The sequence below is a fragment of the Heteronotia binoei genome, chromosome 4 (genome assembly GCF_032191835.1).
Source record: "Heteronotia binoei isolate CCM8104 ecotype False Entrance Well chromosome 4, APGP_CSIRO_Hbin_v1, whole genome shotgun sequence".
In the NCBI taxonomy this organism is placed as follows: domain Eukaryota; kingdom Metazoa; phylum Chordata; class Lepidosauria; order Squamata; family Gekkonidae; genus Heteronotia; species Heteronotia binoei.
In genome coordinates, this window is record NC_083226.1 from 16,080,994 (window position 1) to 16,107,510 (window position 26,517).

At 47.9% G+C, this 26,517-nt stretch overlaps 1 protein-coding gene across 21 annotated transcripts in view; it reads left to right on the top strand.

The window, feature by feature from the left end:
- ADGRL3 (adhesion G protein-coupled receptor L3) overlaps positions 1–26,517 on the top strand; it is an 813,661-nt gene that overhangs the window by 607,117 nt on the left and 180,027 nt on the right. For all 21 annotated transcript variants that reach the window (XM_060236824.1, XM_060236827.1, XM_060236810.1 and 18 more), the window contains 2 exons: positions 17,573–17,782; positions 19,047–19,267. In XM_060236824.1, coding sequence (XP_060092807.1) covers positions 17,573–17,782; positions 19,047–19,267 — 431 coding nt within the window. The remainder of the gene's footprint in view (positions 1–17,572; positions 17,783–19,046; positions 19,268–26,517) is intronic.

A 26,517-nucleotide genomic window follows, 5' to 3' on the forward strand; every position in this document is an offset into this window, starting at 1 on the left:
CCCGAATCAGTACCTAAAAAAAACGGGATTTTTTCATGCTCGGCACCAACAGGCATGCGCAGGCGTCCCAGTGTGCATGCTCACCAGCGCGAGGATCCCTCCAGTTCGTTTCTGACCGCTGCGCAGAGAGGTTCTCCTTTCGTGTCCCCGGTCAGTAAAGTAATCTTGGATTGCTTTTTTGCCTTTGGATATAGCCCATTTGTTATTTTCCTAGTGTAGTTAGTTAGTTAGTTGTTAGATAGTTAGTTCATGTTGTTTTTTAAAAAAAATTGTTGGACTTGCCCTTCAGGGCTTGTTTTCCCCCCGTTTTTCCCCCTCAGAAACTTTTCTGGGCAGGGTTTTTTCCTGGGCGTCTATGGAAAGACGTTGGGTTTTTTATAAGAGGTGCCGTTCCTGTGGGAAGAAGATTGCCCCCCCCCCCCCCGGATGGCCATTCCCTCTGTCTCCTCTGTCTGGGCGAGGGACATCGAGTCGAGTCTTGCGCTCACTGCCTGAGCTTCTCTAAGCAAATTTGCAAGAATCGAGCGGTGAGGCTTTCGGCGGCTTTGGTCGAGTCAGCACTTCGCCCTCAAAAGATGGCATCGGGCCCGTCGGTACCGATGGGTGAGGCTGCGGCCCCGACGGTCACATCGGCTGAGGCTTCGTCGATTAGAACCGAGATGCCAGTCGAGTGCAGGCATTCCACAAAACGGCCTTCTGAAAGGTCAGTGGACACCCTGCCTAATAGGCGTCAGGATGATTCGGGCACCCGATCATCCGCGCCGAAAAAGGTGAAGTCGAAGGAGAAGGGAAAGAGGAAACCATCCCGCACCCCTTCGCCTTCGCATGATGCTTCAACATCGACAGCTCCACCGAGGAAGATCTTGGTGTCCCCACATCGTAGCCCTTCAGTGTCGAGAGGCAGTGCTTCGCAGCTGCGCCTATCGGCATCGGAGCACAAGATCGACCTGACTCAGCGCTCCCATTCTTCAGGGTCCAGGCGTCGCAGTGACAGCAACTCGGTCTCGGAGGTGGAGGTGCCGATGGAGCTTTTGGCACCGATGGATCAGATGAGAGGCCAGAGAGAGCTGGAGCCAACTTCAGTAGTTCGTCGCTTCCCACTGCTTCCATCATGGGAGCAGCACCAGTGGCCTCCTTACCCTTATCCTTACCCACCGTACTAATGGTATCCTCCTCATGAGTTCGGTGACTGGGACCAACAATCTGAGGCATCCCACATGTCCAGGCTGTCTCAACATTCTAGAAGACATCCTTCGGCATCGATCGCTGTCCCACCTGACAGACGCGGCATAGTGGTGGAGGAAATCCAACCTCGGTCGTCGGGGTCGATCCGGTCACCCATCAGAAAGTCTACTCTGGTGCTCTCGGAACGATCTCTGCACAGAGAGTCTTCATCGTCGGACTCTGAGGTCGGTACCGACAATCCGGACCGGGCTTTGGAGCCTTCCCCGGTGTCTCATAAGGCTGAAGATCTTCCCATCTCACCGTTGGAGGATCTGAAGTCCTATGGGGACCTGGTGAAGAGGATGGCACTTTCCTTCTCGCTTCCTGTGTCACAGCCACAACCCGTTGTAGACAATAACATGTTTGACATTATGCAGCGGGATACGTCTACAGCAGTTGCCCTGCCAGTGACGAAGGTCATCCTACAGGCAGTGAAGGAGCCCTGGGCGAAGCCTGCTTCTATGCCAGTGTCATCGAGGAGGTTGGACCATATGTACCGTGTCCAAGAGTCCGGGGCTGAGTTCCTGTTCACCTGAAGCCAAATTCGGTGGTTATTTCCTCTTCCTCCAAGGCCCGCAAGACGCATACCTCTCCCCCAGACAAAGAAGGGAAGTTGGATAATGTCGGGAGGAAGTTCTATTCTGCTGGGGCGCTGGGAGTAACTATGCTGCGTGCATGGCTAGATACCAATACTCAGTGTGGGAGCAACTAACCCCCCTCCTGTCTTCCCTGAGTGAGGAGAAGAAGTCAGCTGCAAAGAAGTTGCAGAAGGAAGGCTTTGCTGTAGCCAAGCAACAACTGGCTGCAGCAAAGCACATGGTCGACATTTCAGCAAGGACCATCACTTCTGTTGTCTGCCTCCGCTGCCACTCCTGGCTCAGATCTACAGCTCTCCAGCAGGACACCAGGGCCTTTGTCGAGGATCTGCCCTTCGAGGGCGAAGGCCTCTTCAGCTCCACCACCGACAACGCACTCCAGGAAATGGACAAAAGTATAAAAACTTCAAGGAACCTGGGCGTACCGGCATCTTCCAGAGCTGCAAAACAGAAGCAGAGTCAGCTTCAGGTGGGGCTGACAGCGTGGTTCATCGACCCTGTGGGTTCTCTAGCAGAGTCCAACATGTTTTCTTGAACAGCAGGAAACTTGCTACCCACGCTTCCTATGATAGGAAGTGACGGAGGTTTCTGCAGTTCCTAGTTGATCCCTCAGTCTCCCGCCACAGGGTGGGATTTTTGAGTTTTTGTTATCTCTGGTGGATGTGGCCTTGTTTTTTCCTGCCATCAAGGTTTATTTGGCAGCAATTTCTGTGTTCCATGAACTGGTTGAGGGGCACTGTGTTTTTGCACACCCTCATTCTAAGAGGTTGTTAAAGGGTTTGCTTAGGCTTCATCCTCCATCGAGATCACCCCCACAGTTGTGGGATTTGACTTTAGTGTTGGACAGGCTGACTCGACGTCCTTTTGTGCCGATGGCCACATGTTCGTTACAGCTTCTTTCTTGGAAGACTGCCTTTTTGGTAGCCATCACATCAGCACGCCGTGCAGGGGAGCTCACGGCTATGCGTTGTGACTACCCATATTTAGTTTTTCGGGAGGCTGGAGTGTTGTTAGCTCCTGATATTTCTTTTCTCCCCAAAGTGGTCTCTCAGTTCCACCTCAACTTAGAAGTTTGGTTGCCCACTTTTCATCCTACTCCTTCCTCGGATGAGGAATGTAAGTTGCATGCTCTGGACGTGAAGCGTGCTGTATTGTTTTATTTAAGTCGCTCCAAGAGTTTTCGTAAGGACCAGCAGCTTTTTGTTTCTTATGCTGCTCCTAAGTTAGGTTCCAGGATCTCGTCTCAGTGGCTTTCAAAATGGCTCACTGAGACTATTAAACTGTGTTATTTGTTGGCAAAGAAGCCGTTGCCTGGGCCTATTCGCGGACACTCTACAAGGGCAATGTCGGTGGCGTTCCTGAAAGGCGTTTCCCTGACGGATGTTTGCAAGGCTGCCACCTGGTCCTCTCCGCATGCCTTTATGAAGCACTACGCGCTGGACGTGCATGCTCAACAGAGGACTCGTCTGGGAGCTGCGGTGCTGCAAGCTGTTTCTTCTGGTTGACCGTCTTTCCGCCTCCAGGTATGTCTTGCTTGCTAATCTCCCATGAGTGTGTAGCACAGAGACCATGAAGAAGATAGACAGGTTGCTTACCTGTAACTGTAGATCTTCGAGTGGTCATCTGTGCATTCACACTGCCCGCCCTCCTTCCCCACTGCTGACAGTCTCCCTCCAGTAGGGGCTTCCAGCGGTCAGGAAGGGACTGGCGGGATCCTCGTGCTGGCGCCGGCGAGCATGCGCACTGGGACGCTTGCGCATGCCCGTTGGTGCCGAGCGCAAAAAAATCCCGGGCTTTTTAGGTACCGATTCGGGATCGGTGCAGGCGCTCTATCCCATGAGTGTGAATGCACAAATGAACACTCAAAGATCTACAGTTACAGGTAAGTAACCTGTCTATTCTGGCTTTCATCTGTCTCCCAGCTATTGTCTTATATTTACCACCTCTACCACTTTGGAACTTCAGGTGTGCTTCAGCTGGGCATGCTTGTGTTTATTTCAGACAGTAACTTTCTTTGTTCATTCCTGACACATTTCTTGCCACAAGGGGGAACTTTTGGGGGTGCTGAGGGTGAGTTTGGATCCAACATTTTTCTGTACAAGCTCATTTTTGCCATGTGCCCGACCACGTTTGACCTCCCATCCTGGAAGATCTGTAGAATTGTGTCAGATCAGCCAACAAGCAGGTTTTGAAATGGGGGACGTAGATCCTTACAGAATTTGAAAAAATGTCGAGTCACGAGTGTATATGTGTGTGTGCGTGTTATTTTTACAGATATTTTAATTGTAAAAGTAGATTCAATCCACAATGCTGAAATTGTACCAGCAGAAAATTAAGTAATAGCTGTTTTATTATTTCTTTTTTTAAAAGAACCAACTTCACAAAAAATGTCTTTCTGAAAACAGAGCTTTCTCGGCTCTCTCCATGACACCAAATGGCTTTGATAAAAATTGTGATTCTTTTCTCACCCATTGTTGCTGAATACCACTCCAGTAATGAATGGGCCCTTATACTATTTTAGTGTAAGCTGAGAATGATAATGGCTGCAGAGAGGCTGTAGCGGAAAGAGTTCTTCCCATCAGGCAGCCTTGCGGGGAGGCAGCTCCTTTTAATAATGTGCATTGTGTGTCTTGGCTGCGTTATCCTGTATGTTTGCTCAGGATTGTTATGTTCCACCTCTTTGTTGAAGCATCATCAATTGAAAACACATAGGGGGAGCACTGCATAATGCCTCACTGATTTCTCTTCATCCAGTGATCCTCTTTCCTTTGCTTTTTTTTTGATCTCTCAGTAAACCTTCTCTCCATTTTATTTGCAATGTAACTTTGACATATGGTACATCTTACCAGAATTCGATAGCTACTACAGCAAAACTGCTATGAGTTAAAGCATTTGGCTCTTCAGCCGAGTTGGGCCATGGAACCTCACCAGTTGGGTTGCAGAGTTCCTAGAGAGCCACTTCCTCATAGAATTATAGAGTTGGAAGGGATCTCCAGGGTCATCTAGTCCAACCCCCTGCACAATGCAGGAAACTCACAAATACCTCCCATCCCCACCCCTGTGGTTTTTGGGAGGATCTGCTGCTGCATATACATAGAGAAGAAAAAATGTTATAGCTCAGTGGTAGAGCAGCTGCATGGCATGTAGAAGGTCCCATAGATCTTCTGACCCATAGATCTTCTGCCCCCATGTCTAATTAGCCTGTCCGCTGTAGAATAAATATGTAGCGAAATGGGAAATGAATTGTTCTGTGTAGGGCAAGGAAATGAGATTCAGCCATGTGATGATATTGCAAAAAAAAAGGTCAGTGCCATTATGGGAAACATTAGCGTGAGCATCGCACGCAAGACCTAGGAAGTAATAGGTTTGCATTGCACTAGTGAGAGTATTCTTTCTCACAAAAAGTAATTACTTCCCCCATTTGGTTGGAAATTGTGTTCATTACATCTTCAACACTCCAGTGTGATTTATTAGCAACCGTTCTCTCTCCTTCCTTGTTACCTCTGTTTATCTCCCAGTACGTCTCTCAAGTCATAGAGAGCCATTTCCTCACAGTTCACAGTGTGCATCTGATAAAGTAGGCTATTGCCTATATACACAATATGTCCTCTTTATGTTTTATGAAATACAAACTGGTGAGAATTCTGGTGGAGGGTTCGGTAGTTATGCCACGTATGGAAAATAAAGAGCATATTTGATTAGTGGGCTTTTGAAGGAAGGAAGGACAAAGATCCAGCGATTCCTGCTGCCATAAGGCACATAATCCTGTAGTTGGAAGGGCTCTTTTAAGCCATTGTTTCCCTGCCTGTGGGTCAGAACCCAAAAATGGGTCATGAAGCCTCTGAAAGTGGGACACAGGCCAAGCCTTCCTTAATGGCCACCCAATGCTGACAATAATGAGATCTTTTGTATTTTCAGATAGATTCATTTATTGTAGATAGAGTAGGACATATCACTGATGAGTCAATGTACAGATTGAGTAAGGAAAGCAAAGCAAGGTGGGGTTATAGTGTACCACCATTCCACATCCTCCAGAGCAAGATACAGAATAGCAAATGGGATGTGGAACGGCAGCAGTACAAAACACAAGAATATGGCAGCATGCAGTGGCCCCAATGCACAGCAGTTTGCTTATGGTAATTTAATTTAAAACATTGACTTTTGCGCAGTTGTAGTGTTCATTGGGGGGGGGAGGGGTGGGCTCCCTCTTGGGTATCCTGCCCCCCCAGGGAAAGTGTATGCGCAATACATAGCCTCTCCTTCCCGGTGTAGTGAACGCCGCGTGGTCACTGTCCGGCTATGCCTGGCACATGGTCACTGCAATGGCCTCTCCTGCATTACTGCATCCGTGGCAACACCTTCCCGCTGGTCCCCCCCCCCCCCCGTTTCTCATAGAGTTTGCCACATCATGGTGCGACCGAATGTCCGGCGGTATAACCGGATGGGCAGGCTGGGCTCACCAACCTCGCCAGCCAAGAGAAGGAAAACTCTAACATCAAACCCGGGCAGATAGAGCTCGTTAATGTAACACCTACCACCTGGAGGACTCGCTGCCGGCGTCCCGGCTCACTGGGCCATGGCAGATGACCCCAAGGTGAAAGGGTGGAGCCAATACCACGCACACTGTGCTTCACCTAAAAATTCCTCTGCGCAGGCCTGAAGGGCATATCCACAACCCGCAACACACCAAGTCCTGCAGCGATGGGCAAGCGGCGAAATGGCAGGTGGAAGATGAACATATGAACATATGAAGCTGCCTTATACTGAATCAGATCCTTGGTCCATCAAAGTCAGTATTGTCTTCTCAGACTGGCAGCGGCTCTCCAGGGTCTCAAGCTGAGGTTTTTCACACCATTTTGCCTGGACCCTTTTTTGGAGATGCCGGGGATTGAACCTGGGACCTTCTGCTTACCAAGCAGATGCTCTACCACTGAGCCACCGTCCCTAACTGGAATGCCACTGGAAGCCGCAGTCCCGATCCTGCATGTAGGCGGTTCAGGGTATTGGTCGCCTGATGCTGACCCGGAGACGAAAGCATCTTTCGGCAGCACCCTGAACGACCAAGCAGCCTTATCTAGGGACAGCACTGCTTGCTCCACACGGAGAGGGGCCTAGAAAAGGTGGCCTAAACAAAGCTCGTCTCCCCCACCCCAGTTGGTTAGCCACGGGCATCCTTACTTGCGGTCAAAAAATAACAACAAAGAAAAGGCACGCACCTGCCTCACAAAGTGTGCAAAAACTTAAGCTTGCGTGTTGGAACATCAGAACCATGCTTGACACAGTAGACAGTGGTCGCCCTGAACGACGCTCTGCTCTAGTTGCCCACGAACTTCTCAGGTTGAATATTGACATAGCAGTACTCAGTGAGGTCCGTTTCCCTGAGGAAGGTAGTCTTCAAGAACATGGTGCTGGCTATACCCTCTACTGGTCGGGTAAGTCAAAGGCTGAGAGCCGTCTTTCTGGCGTTGGCTTCATGGTCAGGAACTCCATTGCCTCCAAACTCGAAAACCTGCCAACAGGTCACTCAGATCGCATCATGTCCATGCGCCTCCCACTTCAAAACAAGCAGCATGCAACACTCTTCAGTGTGTATGCCCCAACCCTTCAAGCAGATCCTGCAGAAAAGAACAAGTTCTATGCTGATCTACGCAACCTCGTACGGAAGACCCCTACAGAGGACAAGGTGATCATTCTTGGCGACTTGAATGCCAGAGTAGGTAAAAACTCGGAAGCCTGGAAAGGAGTACTTGGCAAACACGGCATTGGCAACTGCAATGATAACGGGCGCCTCCTGCTAGAATTCTGCACGGAGCACCAGCTCACCATCACCAACACTATCTTTCAGCAGAAGAACAGCCTGAAGACAACCTGGATGCACCCACGGTCCAAGCACTGGCACCTTATCGACTACATTCTGGTGCGCCAGAGAGACCTTCGAGATGTCTTACACACCCGAGTAATGCCCAGTGCGGAATGTCATAGGGATCATCGTCTTGTATGCTGCAATCTCCGTCTTCACTTTAAACCCACACCCAGGAGAGGAGGTATCCCTCGGAGGAAGCTTCAGGTTGGCAGCCTTCAGTCAGCCGAAGTTAAAGCTGCCTTCCAGGCAAAACTCCAGTCAAGAATTGAGGACCCCAGTTGCCCCTCAGACCCTTCTCCAGAAGCACTCTGGGAACACCTAAAAACTACCATCCTGTTGATCTCTGAAGAAGTCCTCGGGTTCTCCACAAGGAAAAACAAGGACTGGTTTGACGAGAACAATCAAGAGATCCAAGAATTACTAGCGAAAAAGAGATCTGCCTACCAAGCACATCTTGCTCAGCCCTCCTGTTCCGGGAAAAAAGCAATCTTTTGCGCTGCATGTAGCATCCTCCAGCGCAAGCTTCGAGACATTCAGAACGAGTGGTGGACCAAGCTTGCAGAGAGAACCCAGCTGTGTGCAGACACTGGTGATTTAAGAGGGTTCTACGAAGCCCTGAAGGCAGTATATGGCCCATCATATCAGGCTCAGAGTCCCTTGCGTAGTGCAGACGGCCAAGTGCTCCTCACAGACAAGGCATTCATACTGAATCGGTGGTCAGAGTATTTTCAGGCTCTCTTCAGTGCCAACCACGTAGTTCAAGATTCAGCAATCCACTTCACCCCACTTCAACCAGTGAAAACAGAGTTGGATGAGATCCCCACCCTAGAAGAGACTGTTAAAGCCATCAAGCAACTGAAAAGTGGCAAGGCAGCGGGAGTTGATGGAATCCTACCAGAGATCTGGAAGCATAGGGGCACAGTACTACATAGCACACTTCACAAAGTACTTGTCACCTGCTAGGAACAAGGCAAACTACCACAGGACTTTCGCGATGCAATCATCATCACTCTACACAAGAACAAAGGAGAAAAGTCAGACTGCTCCAACTACCGGGGGATAACCCTGCTCTCCATCGCAGGCAAAATCCTTGCCAGAATACTCCTGAACAGACTGGTGCCCACCATTGCAGAAGAACTCCTCCCAGAGAGCCAGTGCGGCTTCAGAGCTAACAGGAGCACCACCGACATGGTATTTGTTCTCAGGCAGCTCCAAGAGAAATGCAGGGAACAGAACAAGGGTCTATATGTGACTTTTGTCGACCTTACCAAAGCTTTCGATACCGTTAGCAGGAAAGGCCTGTGGCAAATCTTGGAACGTTTAGGATGTCCCCCAAGGTTCCTCAGCATGATCATCCAGCTACATGAAGACCAGCGAGGCCAAGTCAGACACTGCAACGACCTCTCGGAGCCCTTCCCAATAGGCACAGGTGTAAAGCAAGGCTGCGTTCTCACGCCAACTCTCTTTATGATCTTCTTTAGCATGATGCTTCAAAGAGCCGCAGTAGATCTAGATGATGACGATGGTGTCTACATCCACTATCGCACCGATGGCAGCCTGTTCAACCTGAGGCGACTAAAGGCTCACTCCAAGACAATGGAAAAACTCATCCGAGAGCTACTATTTGCTGATGATGCTGCACTCGTCTCCCACTCGGTATCAGCTCTGCAGCATATGACGTCCTGCTTTGCAGAGGCTGCCAAGCTATTCGGCCTAGAAGTTAGTCTGAAGAAGACAGAAGTTCTCTACCAGCCTGCACCCCAGGAAGATTATCACCCTCCCTGCATCACTGTGGGTGAATCAGTTCTGAAGACAGTCCAGCAGTTCAGCTACCTGGGGTGCATCATCGCCTCAGATGCCAAGATCGACAAAGAGATTGACAACAGACTGGCAAAGGCAAATCGTGCATTTGGCCGACTGCACAAAAGAGTGTGGAGCAACAAGCATCTGAAAAAAGGCACAAAGATCAATGTTTACAAAGCGGTTGTGATGACAATCCTCATCTACGGCTCCGAATCGTGGGTTTTATACCGTCATCAACTGCGACTCCTTGAGCGCTTTCATCAGCGCTGCCTTCGCACCATCCTCAACATCCACTGGAGTGACTTTGTGACCAACACTGAAGTCCTCAAGAGGGCGGAGGTTACAAGCATCGAAGCACTGCTGTTGAAGACGCAGCTGCGCTGGGCAGGGCATATTTCTAGGATGGAAAGCCACCACCTTCCCAAGATTGCTCTGTATGGTGAACTTTCCACTGGCCATCGAAATAGAGGGGCACCAAAGAAGAGGTACAAGGACTCCTTGAAGAAATCCCTTGGCACCTGTCGCATCAACCATCACCAGTGGTCTGACCTAGCCTCAGATCGCAAAGCATGGAGGCACACCATCCACCAGGCTGTCTCTTCCTTTGAGAACGCACGCATAGCTGGTCTTGAGGACAAAAGGAGATTGAGGAAGAATCACACTGCTACAGCACCAACCCCAAATCAGACTTTTCCCTGCAGCCACTGTGGCCGGATCTGCCTGTCCCGCATTGGTCTTGTCAGCCACCAGCGAGCCTGCAGCAGACGTGGACTACTGCACCCTTCTTAAATCTTCGTTCGCGAAGTCAAGCCAAGAGAGTTCATTGGTATTGCTTTACACTAATACCCAAACAATGTGTCTCTCACATGGTTAATCCAAAGAAACCAGCCTGGAAAGAAGCAATAATTGCATCATTAACTTAAAAGCAACCAAAAGATGCAAAGGGATGAGCAAAGAAAGGTTTTCAGGATTGGAATTAAAAGAGTCCCTAACCAGGTGGGGATGCTATGTAAGGCTGGCTGGTTTGACACGGAAAAAAGGAGAAGCTAAGAAAGAACGGCAGGTAGAAAGACTTGGAGGAATAGTTTCGAGGAGGAAAGCAGAACAGGAGAGGCAAGGAGATCCGCTGATTTCAGTGTCAACAAACACAGGAAAAGCCTCACGAGCAGATTCAGCTATAAAAGCGGAGGGCTTTGAGAGGCCTTTTAAAACACCTGGGCTTACTTGTACACAAATAGAAGAAGCAGCACTATTGGCTTGTGCTGCACGTAGGATGTCTGATGATGTTGGACCAACATTTGGGATTTGGCTACCCACTAGTAAAATTTCAGATTGCACTGTGGTTGGAGGACTTTTAGCATCCAGGACCACACAGATGAGTCAGAATCCAAGCTGTCATTGGATAATTCAAGCTTTCTGTTATAAGGGGGTTCTATTAAGGAATATCCAGGTGATGTAATGGAGAAGAGGGGATGTGTCCAGTTGCAGCAGATTGAGTCAACTTGGATGGCAGGCATGACTGAGACTTGTGGACAGCGGTCAAGAGATAGATGAATGGTGCTACTTGGGCACTTGATTCGATTTCCAATGTAGATTGTGAAGGAAATTCTGAGAGGGTCTTGCAAACATGGGTTCTTAACTCATTGCTAGGGTTTGAGGATGCTTCAGAGGGGTCTCTGGATTTCTTATGGCAGTCAAGCTATTTCTTCTTGGAACCACTGAGGGAAATACATGCCTTCACTGAGAGTCCCAAACTTGGTAATGAACAATAGCTTCATCCAAGCCCCCCCCCCTCATTTTGCAAGACCAGAAGATCTCAGCATGCAAAAACGCATGGGTCTCAATGGGGGGGAAGAGGTGCATGAAGTAACCACCTCTACTCTTGCCTCTGGAAGAGAAGAGAACAAGTCTTCACACTCTGTGTGATAGTCCTTGTCAGTTGAATAGCAGTATTGTTTCTCCACTCAACTTTCTTGTCTCTTGGCTACTCACATCTAGTCCCTTCACTCTTTCCTTGTAGGAACTTGCCCTTATTCCTTTGTGCCACTTAAACTGGCCCAAGTGGGAGATTATTTGTAGAGCACAGGGGCATCCACAGCTATTACCCATAAAAAGGTAGTCCCCTGTGCAAGCACCAGTTGTTTTCGACTCTGGGGTGATGTTGCTTTCACAGCGTTTTCACGGCAGACTTTTTACGGGGTGGTTTGCCATTGCCTTCCCCATTCATCTACACTTCCCCTCCCAGCAAGCTGGGTACTCATTTGACCGACCTCGGAAGGATGGAAGGCTGAGTCAACCTCGAGCCGGCTACCTGAACCCAGCTTCCTCTGGGATTGAACTCAGGTTGTGAGCAGAGGGCTCCGACTGCAGTACTGCAGCTTTACCACTCTCAGCTACATAAAAAATAGTTTCCGGTTTCCATTTTTATTTTTCCTAAATACCGAGAGATTCTAAAAAGCCAGTAAATGACATGACCCCTGAGCTTGTAGGCTTCAAACTGCAGTACTGCAATCCCCTGGTAGCCTCGCTGTCAAAGTGGATTCGTGGGATCGGATTGCATGTTAATGTTGGACAGCAGCAGGCCTTTTCTCCTTGTCAGAACAGCTGGGCAACAGATTAACAGTGCAATCCTAAACAGAGCTACATCCTTCTAAGTCTGTTGAAAATTGGCGGGCTAAAAAGACTGCAACTCTGCTAAGAATTGCATCATGTGTTGCTCAGGGGAAGTTGTAGAATCTCCTTCCTTCCAGGAACATCTGTTGCAGACGTTTGCACAATCCTCCCAGCAAAGCCGTTTGAGATAGAACTGATGCATGCAATTAGAAGATCGCTAGACAAAATTGTTCCTGGGCTATGGCTTTTCAGACCGCGGGTTGGCAGAGTCACATATTTGAACACACGTACACACCCAGATACTGTCTGTATAAGATAAGCATGTCAAAGAGAAAAATATACTAGATCCTTTTCCCTGGAGGGGTTGTTATTTGGGAAACTTAGTCTAGAGACTCCCCCTTATGCAGTCTGAAGCGATGTAATCCAGGAGCTGTTTTATCCTGCATACTGTTAATGCGTCAACAAGCCTTTATATTAACCTTTACTCCTACTCTGCCAGGAATTACTTCCCAATATTTACTTATTTACTGGGTCTAACAAAGTGAAAAATTAAATTGTGGGTCCTATTATGATTCCCATCCCCCTACCCCCGGTTTACCAGTAAAAATGACAGCATTAGCTGGGGGTTTTGGGGGGGTGGGTGGGTTGGAATCCAGTTCTGTTCCGTTAGGTAGCCTTGAACCATTTGATATAAAATGTCTTGCAAGCTATTAGGTATTTTGTTAAATTCGTAAGCTTGCCAGAATGAAGCAACCATCCTTTTTGTTCATTGCAGGGTTGCGATTCCTTTTCATTTTCCTTGTTTGCCAAGAGGCAGAAAGATGCACTTGGGTTCTCTGGAGTGGAGCTCCTTTTAGCTCCATCTCTAACACTTCTTCACAATTGCATTCATTCGTTGAATGAAAATGGAAGGATGTTTGACCTGAAGAGATCTTTAAAAATTACAGTGAGCTGTCTAAATTCCTCAGTCAGATCAAAGGGAGAGAGAAGAGGATCTTCTGTATTCTGCTCTGTTGTCTTTCTTGGCTTCACTCTGCCCTTCCTCTTTCTCCCATTGCCTTTCCATTCCACATGGAGAGTGCTTAAAATTAATATTGGAATTGACATTTTGGCAGTTTGCTGTAGTTTTCTGCTTATGTCTCCCGCTTCCACTCCCACCCTGGTATATTACTAATATGCATCAGTGTTTCTTTGGCTTTGATTAAACCACAGAACAAAAACAGCTACACGATTGCATCGGGGGTGGGGGTGGGGGGAGATGGCACAAGGTGCAGAATGAAAAGAATGTCCTCAATGTGGGTGGGTCCTGACCTTTGAGGGGTGGTAAAAGGGCAGCAGGAGATCCAAGGGAATCTGCATGCTTTTGAATTGCCTTCAGCTTGGAAGCGGAACAAGGGAAAAATCGGCGCACAATCGCTATTAGAAAACCGGGGAAACAGAGTCCAGGAAGTGACCAGAGCACTGAATGGAGGAAAATCAATATAGAATGACAAAGAAAACCCAACAGACATGCACAGTCAAAGCAAAGGAAAACACCCATACATAATAGACATGTGCAATGCTGGTTTAAAATGTTACATCTCAAGGCACACCCGTTCCTTTCTGGGCCCAGATTACTGCCAGCCAGGTCCAAAACGAGTGCTGGCGGCAGTCATGGCTCAGATCTAGCCATCAAAAGCAGCCTGGGACAGAATGCCAGTTCCCTCCTGTGTTGCCAGCAGCTAGGAATGAGCCCCTGCACTGTTTCCCTCTCATCATTCATTTGAATGTCTTGACCAGAGAACTGGCCCAAACTAGGGATGTCAGCTTTCAGGTAGAACCTGGAGATCTCCCGTAACTACAGCTTATCTCCAGACTACAGTGATCGGTTCCCTTAGGTAAGAGGGTTGCTTTGAAGGGTGTGCTATATGGCATTGTACCCCACTGTAGTCCCTGTCCTCCCCAGGCTCCACCCCCAAATATCTAGCTGTTTTCCAACCCGGAGCTGGCACCAAGCATGCTTGCTTGGAACTGAACTAATGTTCGAAATCAAAAGTATGAATGATGATTCAGCAAATTTATCAGTGCTCTTCTGCAAGCAAGATCAGGTCATTGGGAGTCCCGGAATCTCCAGGCAGAAGGAAGTTTTGTTTGCCTTCCTAAGCAATGGAATTGAAATAAAAATGTATTACCAGATGAAGTAGGGAAGGTCTACTTAAGGAACAATAGAGCCCTGTGGCACAGAGTGGTAAGCTGCAGTACTGCAGTCCAAGCTCTGCTCACAACCTGAGTTCGATCGCGGCAGGAGCCGGGTTCAGGTAGTTGGCTTGATGTTGACTCAGCCTTCCATCCTTCTGAGGTTGGTAAAATGAGGACCCAGCTTGCTGGGGGGAGAGTGTAGATGACTGGGGAAGTCAATGGCAAACCACCCCATAAAAAGTCTGCCGTGAAAACGTCATGATGTGACATCACCCCAGAGTCAGAAACAACTGGTGCTTGCACAGGGGAATACCTTTACCTTTACTTAATGAAGAGCAGGGATGGGCCACTGGAGTTAGGGAATTCCCCTCTACTTTACATGCCCCATTGCACCTTGACTCCTGGCCTCTAACAATGTATTTGTTCTGAGTCAGCCTTTGTTTTGTACATTTCTCAGTGTATCAGACAGTGCTAGCTACGGCGTCAGACTGCGATGGGTAGTGGACCACCTCTTAAGCTCAAAAGTCTTCTAAATGAATTGCATGCTCTTGATGCTGCTGTTCAAGCATCTTTTTGTAACATGTTTGCAACCCCTCATTACTGGCTCAGTGAAATAAATGAATCATGGGCGAACTGGTAATTAGACAGCATAGCTTCGAGAGAGGTATTGTCTGTGAAGGAGACATATATATTCTCTCTGAAGTAGACGCTGTTCCTGCTGCTACTTTTTCAAACATCTGAAGCTGTCCGGTTTAGCTCTGAGAAAGCAGTTTTATTCCTTTTTAAAGAAACATAGCTGAAAACCAAGCCCAAATCTACCTATTTTTATCTGTGAAACGCCGGAGGGCATCGGTGCCTTTTTGATGAGCTGAACAGATTGCGCTGCTTAAGGCTGTATTCATAACACATGTTTCTTGGTAGAAAAATCCATATCACTGCCAGATGAAGGCACATAAGAAGAGCCACACTGGATCAGACCAGTGGTCCATCCAGTCCAGCATCCTTTCTCACACAGTTGTCAATCAGTTGCTTTGGAAGGCTAACAAACAGAACTCAGAGGCCTTCTTGCTGATGTTAAGAACTTAAGAAGAGCCCTGCTGGATCAGACCAGTGGTCTATCTAATCTAGGATCTTGGCTCACACAGTGGCCGATCAGTGACTCTGGAGTGCCAGCAACATGGCATAAAGGCCTTCCCCTGATGCTGCCTCCCGGCACTGGGATTCAGAAGTTGAATACCAGTTCCAGGCTTTTTCATAAAGAGTTACCACTGAATTTTTTTTTTAAGTGAAATGCAGTTCAGAATTTGCAATTCTGCTAACAGGCAACGGCAGACTGGGGTAGGCTTTCCCAAATCCTCAATTCTTCATCAAATTCATAGCAAGGTCATTCATGTCGGAAAATACGCTCGTGTGTTTCAGCAACACTGAAACAAGGACCGATTCCCCACTAGCCTCGTCCAGGGCTCCTGTTCCTCTTCTCCGTGGGGCTCCGTTGAATTTTGCACAAGCTGCTCTGGGGCCGCAAGTCGCTCTGCCTCTTTCATGCTGCAAGCAGAAACCGGTTTTTAGAGGCTCTTGCTTGTTGCACAAAAAAGACAGAGCGAGTTGCAGCCCCGGGGCAGCTTGTGCAAAATTGGAAGGAAGCCCCACGGAGAAGAGGAGACCGGGACAAGGCTAGTGGGGAATCGGTCAAGCAGCTTGTCTACATCTGCCTTTGTGGTATTTTAAACCTGTTGCAGCATGCTTTGTTCCTAAGAACATAAGAACCTGCTGGATCAGACCAGTGGTCCATACCAGCATCCTGTCTTACATAGTTCCTTTGGAGGTCCAACAGCAGATCATGGTTCCTCTGGAGAGTCAACAGCAGGACAAAGAGTCTGAAGACTACCCATGGTGTTGCCTTTTGGCTCTGGGATTCAGAGGATTAGTGTCTCTGGACGTGGAGATAAATTCAGGTGGGCAGTCATCTTGGTCTGAAGCAGTAGAACAAATTCCAAGGGCACCTTTAAGACAAATTCCAAGGGCACCTGAGTCCAAGGGCACCTTTAAGACCAACAAAAGTTTATTCAAGGTATGGGCTTTCGTGTACAGGCACACTTGCTCAGATACACTGAAGTGGAAGTTAATGCTTCATATATATAGGCAGATGCCTCTACATAGTTGAACAGCAAATTAGCATGTGACATGTTAAAGATGCTCTTAATTATTTTAGGAGAGGGAGAAAGATTTCCCTTTGTCAACTCTTTCCATCCCATGCATAATTTTATAAACCTCTATCATGTCCTCCCTTAGTCATCTCTTTTCTAAGTTGAAAAGTTCCAGACTCTTGAGCCTTTCCTCATAGAGAAGGTGCTTCAATCCCATAATCATCTTGGCTGCCCTCCTCTGTGCTTTTTCCAGCTTTGCCATGTCCTTTTGGAGATGCAGGGACCAGAACTGTACACAGTATTCCAAATCAGGTCTCACCATAGACCTAACATCACAATTATGCATAGAAATTAGACCTAAATCTTGCATTTTAATTTACCTCTGTTCTTTGGTCAAGATTCAACGGAAAGGAACAAAAAAAAAAAACCCTTGAGGGAATACGCACAGAAAAACAAAAATAGCCATTTTATTTTATTTATATGTCTTTACTGAGGACATGTATCTGCCATCTCCCCGGTATCACATTGTAACAATCTCCATGTTAAAACACTCCATTAGTGTTTACCTGAATTGATGATCCAATATTTAAACCATGTTTCCAGGACTTTTGGAAAGTTACTTTAAATGAGTTTTTAAAAACACAGTATTATAATCCTGATTTGGGGGCGGGGGAGGATTAAATTGCTGTTTCTTTGCGACTTTTCAGTGTTTGTGGTTGTTGCTCAGGACAGTATTTCTGGTAAAGTGCTTTTTAAAATCTGCCTGCCCAGAGGCTCAAGAACTGCAGCAGTTGTTCTCACAATGGAGCTCCCTTTACACAAGTGTTGCTTGATGCCAGGTTATTGATGCCACTGATAAGTGTGGAAAATACATGCAGTTGGTGCCATTCTCTTCCGGTAAATGAGATCGGAAATTGGGCGCTGCAAATACACTTGCTTTTTGCTGAACTTGCAAACCAGACAGACGCTGAGCGAGGAGAAGCGAGCATGCATACTTTCCGTAGACAGACTAATGCAAGTCTCCTATTATGATCTGCGATTCCCTTGGGTGGGAGACTGGCAGATGAAAAGCAGACTCCATCCAAGAGTCTCAGACGAGCCGGCCCGGAGCGGGTAGTGACTGGTTGCCCTTTCTATTGTGTCTGCAGCACGGAGATGCGGTCCATGACCTGCTCCTGGACGTTATCACCTGGGTCGGCATCCTCTTGTCCCTTGTCTGCCTCCTGATCTGCATCTTTACCTTCTGCTTCTTCCGTGGGCTCCAAAGCGATCGAAACACGATCCATAAAAACTTGTGCATCAGCCTGTTCGTGGCAGAACTTCTTTTCCTCATTGGGATCAACAGGACGGACCAGCCGGTAACTATCATGTCCAGAAGCACTGAACTAGGGAGTGTGCATTTGGATCTACCTGGTCAGAAAATGTACCTAGAAAACACCTGGCTGATATTTTTCAGGAATTCTAGCAAGAGCATCGTAGGCCACACATCCCTGAGGTAGCCAATCCTCCAAGAGCTTACAAGGCTCTTTTTTGTAAGCTCTTGGAGGATTGGCTACATCAGGGGTGTGTGGCCTAATATGCAAAGGAGCTCCTGCTAGAATTCCACCCCTGTATTTCGGAATCTCAAATATTTCATGGGTTTTTGGGGGGGAAAGTCGCTTTAAAAATCCCAGATAAATTCAGGAATTATCAGCAAAGCCCCAAAACTAGCTGTTTTCAGGCTTTCTTCTGCAGTCCTTTTAAACAAGGAATGTTTAAAGGAAGTGCAGAATACAGTCCACAAAACAAGCGAGAGCTGGTGGATAGCATTCCCGTTTCCCCCCACTAGCGCAGTTTGGACTGCCCAAAAGAGCCTACAAAGCAGCTGATCTCATGGGAAGAACTCTTCCCATGGACTCTCCCCACTGGTGCAGCTGGGAGTCTCTGGGGCAGTTCAGAAATGCCCAAAAGAGCGCCAGCTGAACCCACAGAAAGAGTTCTCCCTGTGGTATCAGCTTCTTTGTTTAAAGGAACTGCCCAAAAGAGCGACAACTGAGCTGCCTCAGCTATTTTTTTGAGACTTTGCCACTGCTTTCTCCCCCCGCCCCTCTATTTTTTGATCCAGGTCTATTGGACCTGAAAAAATTGAGATTTGGTTCAGGTTTATAGGACTTGGGGGGGGGGGAATCAGGATTTAAAAAAAAAATCCCAGATCCAAATACTTTACCAGCATTGGGATCTGGTGGGGTGTTTTTTTTGTCCAAATGACCCAGGATACTGAGAAAAACAAATTACACACCCCTACACTTGAACCCTTATTCTTTGCAGTCCAGCAGTAAAACATCTCCTTGTTTCATGGAAGACAAGTCTATCAGGAGCTGTTAGCTGTGACATCTAGGCTTGGATACTCCAGAAACAGTGTACTCCTGAGTACCATTGGGAGGGGGCGTTCTCTTACAGCCATACTTGTTGGCTTCCAAGAAGCATCTGGCTGGCAACCGTTGCAGGCAAGACTAGTCCAAATCAGGGGTCCCAACTTCTGAACACAATGTAATGGGCACAATCTAGCACACGCTGGATTGATGTCACCGTCAGGATTGAACGAATGAATTGTCAGCTGTAATGTTGTTGTTGTTCTCCTAGATCGCGTGTGCTGTGTTCGCTGCCCTCTTGCACTTCTTCTTCCTTGCTGCTTTCACCTGGATGTTTTTGGAGGGCGTCCAGCTCTACATCATGCTGGTGGAGGTCTTCGAGAGCGAACATTCGCGAAGGAAATATTTCTACTTGGTTGGCTATGGGATGCCTGCTCTGATTGTGGCCGTTTCCGCAGCGGTAGACTACAGAAGTTACGGCACAGATAAAGTGTGAGTTTCGTTTTGCACCCAAATGTGATTTGGAGGATTTAAAAAAAAAAAAAATAGGCCTCACTGAAACGCACTTTGGGAGTCCTGCTAGCAAGGTGTGTGACCTTGTTTGGGGTTGGGGATGTGTATGAGGGACCTCCTGTGTGAGGGGCCTGGGATGGCTCTCAGAAACACTGGCCAAGGGAACGTTGGTCCGAACAGATAAAGACAATCTTTCCAGATGAACTTCTAAAAGCCCCAGACTCATATTCAGTTCTGGTACACTAAAATAACATCTCATACCGATTCCTCACTAGCAGTCACTCCGCCCCTGAGCTTCTGCTTTCCTTGGAGCAAGCTCCCAATTCCCCCTAGTCACTGTGTTACCGCATTTTGACTTGCGGCTCCCTCCAATTTCTCTCGCCGCTTCCAGATCTCCAAAGAACAAGGCCAAGTTGCCACTGGGGAAACTGGAGGGAGCCACGAGTCAAAATTGTGACTAGTGGGGAATCGGTCACTTGCTCTAAGGAAAGCAGAAGCCCGGGGGCAGAACAACTGCTAGTGAGGAATTGGTGTTAATGTCGCATAGTGACACAAGTGCACACATGAAGCTGCTTTATATTGAATTAGATCATTGGTCCATTGAGATCAGTTTTATCAACTCAGATTGGCCTCAGGTGGAGGTCTTTCACATCACCTACTGCCTGGCCTTTTTAACTGGAGATGACGGGGACTGAACTGGCACATCAACTAGATGCTCTGCCACTGAGCCCTAGTGTTTCCCCATAATGGTTAGCCTAGCTGGGGGGCGGGGGAACTGTGTGTGTGTGAGAAACAGACCTTTGTGGCAAGAGAAGAAATTTGCCACTTTAAAAAAAAAAAATCAGGCCATATAAGTGTTCCAGGATGAAAGAAAGAGAAGACATGGTTTTGAAAGAACTAAATAAAAATGAAATATATGATTAAAAAGTAAAAAAAAATAAAGGTAGTCCCCTGTGCAAGCACCAGTCGTTTCCAACTCTGGGGTGACGTAGCTTTCACAACGTTTTCACGGCAGACCTTTTTACGGGGTGGTTTGCCATTGCCTTCCCCAGTCATCTACACTTTCCCCCCAGCAAGCTGGGGACTCATTTTACGGACCTTGGAAGGATGGAAGGCTGAGTCGACCTGGAGCCGGCAACCTGAACCAGCTTCCGCTAGGATCGAACTCAGGTCATGAGCAGAGGGCTCCGACTGCAGTACTGCAGCTTTACCACCCTGCGCCACAGGGCTCTTATAACATGATTGCAAACAGTAATTTGTAAAATGAGCCGGCATTGTTCCTAGGAAAGCAAATAGCATTGCTGGTATCAAATACATTCAAATGTATTTGAAAGGTCTACATGAGTGCTGAGAGTATATGGTGGGGGAATACTCAGAAAATCACAAAAACTTACAGATGCAGGAGGAAGCACTTTCTCCTTTGTCACTGGTGACGTCAAGGGGCATATCTATCGGACGGCTTTAGCCACACTCCACACAGCTGTCAGTGGGCTGTTGGGGAGGGGGTGAATTATATGCTGATAGCATCAGAAAATCGCTTGTGCTGGGAGAATGTGACATCTCTGCAGCCAGGTCCGACTCTAGAGGGTGGCAAGGATGGGCATTTGCCATGGTCCTGATGCGAGCAGAGAGGCCGGTGCCCTGAAACCTTCTTCAGAGGTACCATGAGAAAATTCCCATTGGGCAGCTCCAGGATTCCAGGCTGAAATAGCCCATGGGGGCTGCTCTGCCCAAAAGGCCTGTGCACCAGCCGAGCCGCCCAGCCTCTCTCTTTTCTCTTTAACCAAGTGTAAATTTTATCATATTTTTAAAAAAGAGGTTACAACGTATACAAAATTATGATTATATCACTCCAGACAGAATTAAACCGATATAGTGTCCAGATCGTGTGATGTGATGGTGTCGCTTTGCTCTGCTCTGGTAAGACCTCACCTGGAGTATTGTGTTCAGTTTTGGGCGCCAGATTTTAGGAAGGATATAGACAAGCTGGAACGGGTCCAGAGGAGGGGAACGAAGATGGTGAGGGGTCTGGAGACCAAGGCCTATGAGGAAAGGTTGAGGGAGCTGGGTACGTATTGCCTGGAGATGACTGAGAGGTGATATGATCACCATCTTCAAGCCCTTGAAGGGCTGTCATATAGAGGATGGGGTGGAATTGTTTTCTGTGGCCCTGGAAGGTAGGAACAGAACCAATGGGTTGAAATTAAATCAAAAGAGTTTCCGGCTCGACATTAGGAAGAACTTCCTGACCGTTAGAGCGATTCCTCAGTGGAACAGGCTTCCTCGGGAGGTGGTGGGCTCTCTTTCCTGCAGGTTTTTAAACAGAGGCTAGATGGCCATCTGACAGCAATGAAGATCCTGTGAATTTAGGGGGGAGGTATTTGTGAGTTTCCTGCATGGTGCAGGGGGTTGGACTAGATGACCCTGGAAGTTGCTATGATGTAGCAATTGAAGAGGGCATCGCTGCACTACAAGGCTTCTGGTTGTTTCCGTCTGTGGCATGAGAGGCAAGATGTGATCCTCTCTGGGGTTCCTGCCACTATTTGTCAGGTCCAGGAGGGGCTGGGGATCCGCCTTCAACTGCGTGGTATGTTTGGACAGCTGAGTTTACTCCAGAATTTCTTCAAGAAGAAGAATGAGCCTGCCTAGGAAACCCTCCTGGCCTGGGAACAAAATGCAGTTGACGGAGATGATCAGATTTCTCATCCCTACCGTTTTACTTTAATTTCATTTTTGTTTGTGCAAACTAAACCTGTCAGTCTTCATTTTCATACCGTTATCTTCTTCTTGGCAGCAGTTCTCCCCCCCCAATTAAAATAAATGCATTTTTCAACATTATCATTATATTGGTTGTACAATTGAAGGCAGCACGCAAGTTACATAAAAATAGCAACCAAAGTGGGAGCGACAGCCATGCCAGTGTATTGAGACAAGATACAGAAAAAAAGGAAAACTAACCCGAAAATGGCATGAAGAAGAAGACGAAGATATTGGATTTATATCCCGCCCTCCACTCCAAAGAGTCTCAGAGCGGCTCACAATCTCCTTTCCCTTCCTCCCCCACAACAGACACCCTGTGAGGTGGGTGGGGCTGGATAGGGCTCTCACAGCAGCTGCCCTTTCAAGGACAGGATCTCAGAACGGCCTACAATCCCCTTTACTTTCCTCCCCCACAACAGACACCCTGTGAGGTGGGTGGGGCTGAGAGGGCTCTCACAGCAGCTGCCCTTTCAAGGACAGAGTCTCAGAGCGGCCTACAATCTCCTTTCCCTTCCTCCCCCACAACAGACACCCTGTGAGGTGGGTGGGGCTGGAGAGGGCTCTCACAGCAGCTGCCCTTTCAAGGACAGAATCTCAGAACGGCCTACAATCTCCTTTACCTTCCTCCCCCACAACAGACACCCTGTGAGGTCGGTGGGGCTGGATAGGGCTCTCACAGCAGCTGCCCTTTCAAGGACAGAATCTCAGAACGGCCTACAATCTCCTTTACCTTCCTTCCCCACAACAGACACCCTGTGAGGTGGGTGGGGCTGAGAGGGCTCTCACAGCAGCTGCGCTTTCAAGGACAGAATCTCAGAACGGCCTACAATCTCCTTTACCTTCCTCCCCCACAACAGACACCCTGTGAGGTCGGTGGGGCTGGATAGGGCTCTCACAGCAGCTGCCCTTTCAAGGACAGAATCTCAGAACGGCCTACAATCTCCTTTACCTTCCTTCCCCACAACAGACACCCTGTGAGGTGGGTGGGGCTGAGAGGGCTCTCACAGCAGCTGCGCTTTCAAGGACAGAATCTCAGAACGGCCTACAATCTCCTTTACCTTCCTTCCCCACAACAGACACCCTGTGAGGTGGGTGGGGCTGGAGAGGGCTCTCACAGCAGCTGCCCTTTCAAGAACAACCTCTGCCAGAGCTATGGCTGACCCAAGGCCATGCCAGCAGGTGCAAGTGGAGGAGTGGGGAATCAAACCCGGTTCTCCCAGATAAGAGTCCGCACACTTAACCACTACACCAAACTAGCTCTCCTGGTCCTCCTGGATTCAGATAAAGGCCTGACTCATACACAGGCAATGAGCCTGTGTCTGGGTTGAACCTCTCTTTTTTTTAACCAAGAGTAAACTTTAATAACTTTTTTAAGAAGAGGTTACAACATATACAAAATTATGATTATATCACTCCAGACGAAATTAAACCAATATATAGAACATTAAAGCAGCATTATAATCTTAAATACTAATAATGATAATAAAAATAATTGTAATAGCCTTCTAAATTCTGAAAAACAGAAATCCCATCAATGAATAGCATTAATGGCTTCAAGCATAGAGCTAAATTCTTTGTTAGAGGCCAAGAGGTTTAAAACTGGAAACCAAACGGCCATGAAAGACTACTCAAAAGGGCCTGAATCCGGGTGAATTAAGGTGCCTGTGATTTTATCCAAAGAGAGAGAGCCAGTTTGGTATAGTGGTTAAGTGAGCGAACTCTTATCTGGGAGAACCGGGTTTGGTTCCCCGCTACTCCACTTGCAACTGCTGGAATGGCTTTGGGTCAGCCATAGCTCTCACAAGAGTTGTCCTTGAAAGAGCAGCTGCTGTGAGAGCCCTCTCAGCCTCACCTACCTCACAGGGTGTCTGTTGTGGGCAGTGGGGGGGGGGGGGAGAAGATACAGGAGATTGTAAGCTGCTCTGAGTCTCTGATTCAGAGAGAAGGGCGGGGTATAAATCTGCAGTCTTCTTAAAATGCAAAGATAGAGCGGCACCTCTTGATACTGCAGGTGGAATAGCATGACTTCTCTGCCCAAAGGGCCTATGTGTCAGCCAAGCCACCCAATCACCCATGGGCTGTCTCTCTCCCACATGCAAACAGGAATCCCTGGGCATAGAAAGCCAGCATCTCAGGGAGAAGGGTTCCCTCCTTGAGATGCTAATTTTCTATGTTAAGGGGGTTGCGTTTTTGTTTTTCTTCTTTCGCTGTCCTATGCTCTTGATTATAGTCTGAGGTGGAGTGGGCCGGATCTTGATTTGCTGCCTTGGTGAGAACAAAGGCTCAGCCTCTGACCGTTGTGCCCAAGCCGGGGAGCGGAGAGGCTGCGGAGTGCCCAGCATTAGTTCTGCGATGCAACCAGGCCCCGTGCCCTCTAATTCTAACAGAGCACCACGCTTAATTCGTTATTAGCCAGACTGTCTGCTGAAAAGCTGAAAGGGGGCTGATGAAACCAGCAGAGCCTTCAGTCAAATAAGCGGCGACGGAATTGTTTGTTCTGCTCGGTGCAGCAAATTGCCTCCCTCATTTACAGCCATGAGTATTCGAATGTCTTCATCATTAACGAAGCCATCCTCCAAACCAAACTTTTATGAGCCTCCACCTCAGCTGGCAGCAAGAGGCCTCAGCATTGACTCCCATTCCGTGGTCCAGTCAGCCAAGCGACTGCTTGGGGTGCCTCCATGAGAGGCAAGTATGGTGTAATAGAGCAGTGGACTAGGACATATTGGCTTAGTAAAGAATGGGGGCTCCAGGGCCCCTTGCTGAGGCCTTGATACTGTGAGCTTTCATGAGACCATTTTCACGTGGGATATATTGGATTGGCTCCCAAGTGGGATTGCCAGCCTCCAGGTGGGGCCTGGAGATCTCCCGCTTTGACAACTGATCTCCAGCTGGCAGAGGTCAGCTTCCCTGGAGAAAATGGCTGCTTTGGAAGGCGGACTCTATGGCAGTGTACCACGCAGAGGCCCCTCCCCTCCCCAAACCCCACCCTCCCCTGAATGCACCCCCAAAGTCTTCAGGTATTTTCCAACACAAACCTGGCAACCCTACACTCAGGTCAGCATCTACCATGCTGAGAATCTGGAAGCAATTTCATATACACCTACATATTTCATATACACACCTATGAAATACTTCCAAGTTCTGCTTCCTTTTTTCCCCTCACAACAGTGGCATGGACAAGCAAGGCATGGGCCGTTTTCGCACTCACGTTTTACTGGCGCCACGACCCTCCTCACGCCGGCGAATCTGCATGGATTTCGCACCAGAAGCGCCGGCGCACCCAGAAGCGCCGGCTACTTCTGTCGCTAAGCCAGCGCAAACGGAAATCGCAAAGATGCAGGAAAACGTTTGCGCTGGCTTAGCGACGGAAGTAGCCGGCGCTTCTGGGTGCGCCGGCGCTTCTGGTGCGAAATCCATGCAGATTCGCCGGCGTGAGGAGGGTCGTGGCGCCAGTAAAACGTGAGTGCGAAAACACCCATGGAGAATATTCAGAGAGGTGGCTGAATAAAGTCTACCTCTGCCTCCCAGCTCTGGTATTCCAAGGAGGTCTCCCATCCAAGTACTTGCCAGAGTCGGCCCTGCTTAGCTTCTGAGATCTGATGAGATTGGGCTTGCCTGGGCTATGCAGGTCAGGGCAAAGTTGTTAGCCATGTTGATCTGTTTGGATCACACACAGAAGAGGAGACCGCGCTACAAAGCTAACCACACAAGCTCACGGTCAATTACTCCAAAAAGTATTTTGTATTCTTAGAAAAGTCGAGTAAAGTGCTTGTAATACTGTAAAGACAGTCACATTTCACAGTATGCAGACCCAAACAAATAATTATGAATCACATTCACGTATAAGCCGAAGCTTAAAAATGTCCCATACCATACCATACCAAACCTTTAATGGCATAATAGATTCAGATAAAAATACACAAAATATAAAAATTTAAACATTGGAGATAAAATCAAGATAAAACCGAGCTTACAGATGCATTCAAACATGTCCCCATATGCTAATCTTCTTGGGCTCAGTATTGTTGTAAAGTCCAGTCCCAGTAGTCCAGTGAGAAAGCACAAAACGGCAGACTGGTGGTCACACCGTTTTCCAGCAAGCTTCGTCAGGCACAGATACAATATTGAGATGGCGATACAATCCCAGGTTCATTTCGAGTCATGTGCAATGCTGGCGTCACCCAGAAGCATTTTTAAGCTTCGGTTTATATGTGAATGTGATTCATGATTATTTGTTTGGGTCTGCATGTTGTGAACTGTGACAGTCTTTACAGTATTACAAGGGTATTATGATTTTTATGCACTTATAAGCACTTTATTCGACTTTTCTAAGAATACAAAATACTTTTTGTAGTATTTGTCCGTGAGCTTGTGCTTGTGTGGTTAGATCTGTTTGGATCAGCAGTGTTTTGGTGCATGCACCATTGTTAGGGTAGGGAAATGCAAATCTTTTTGGCAGGCGTTCA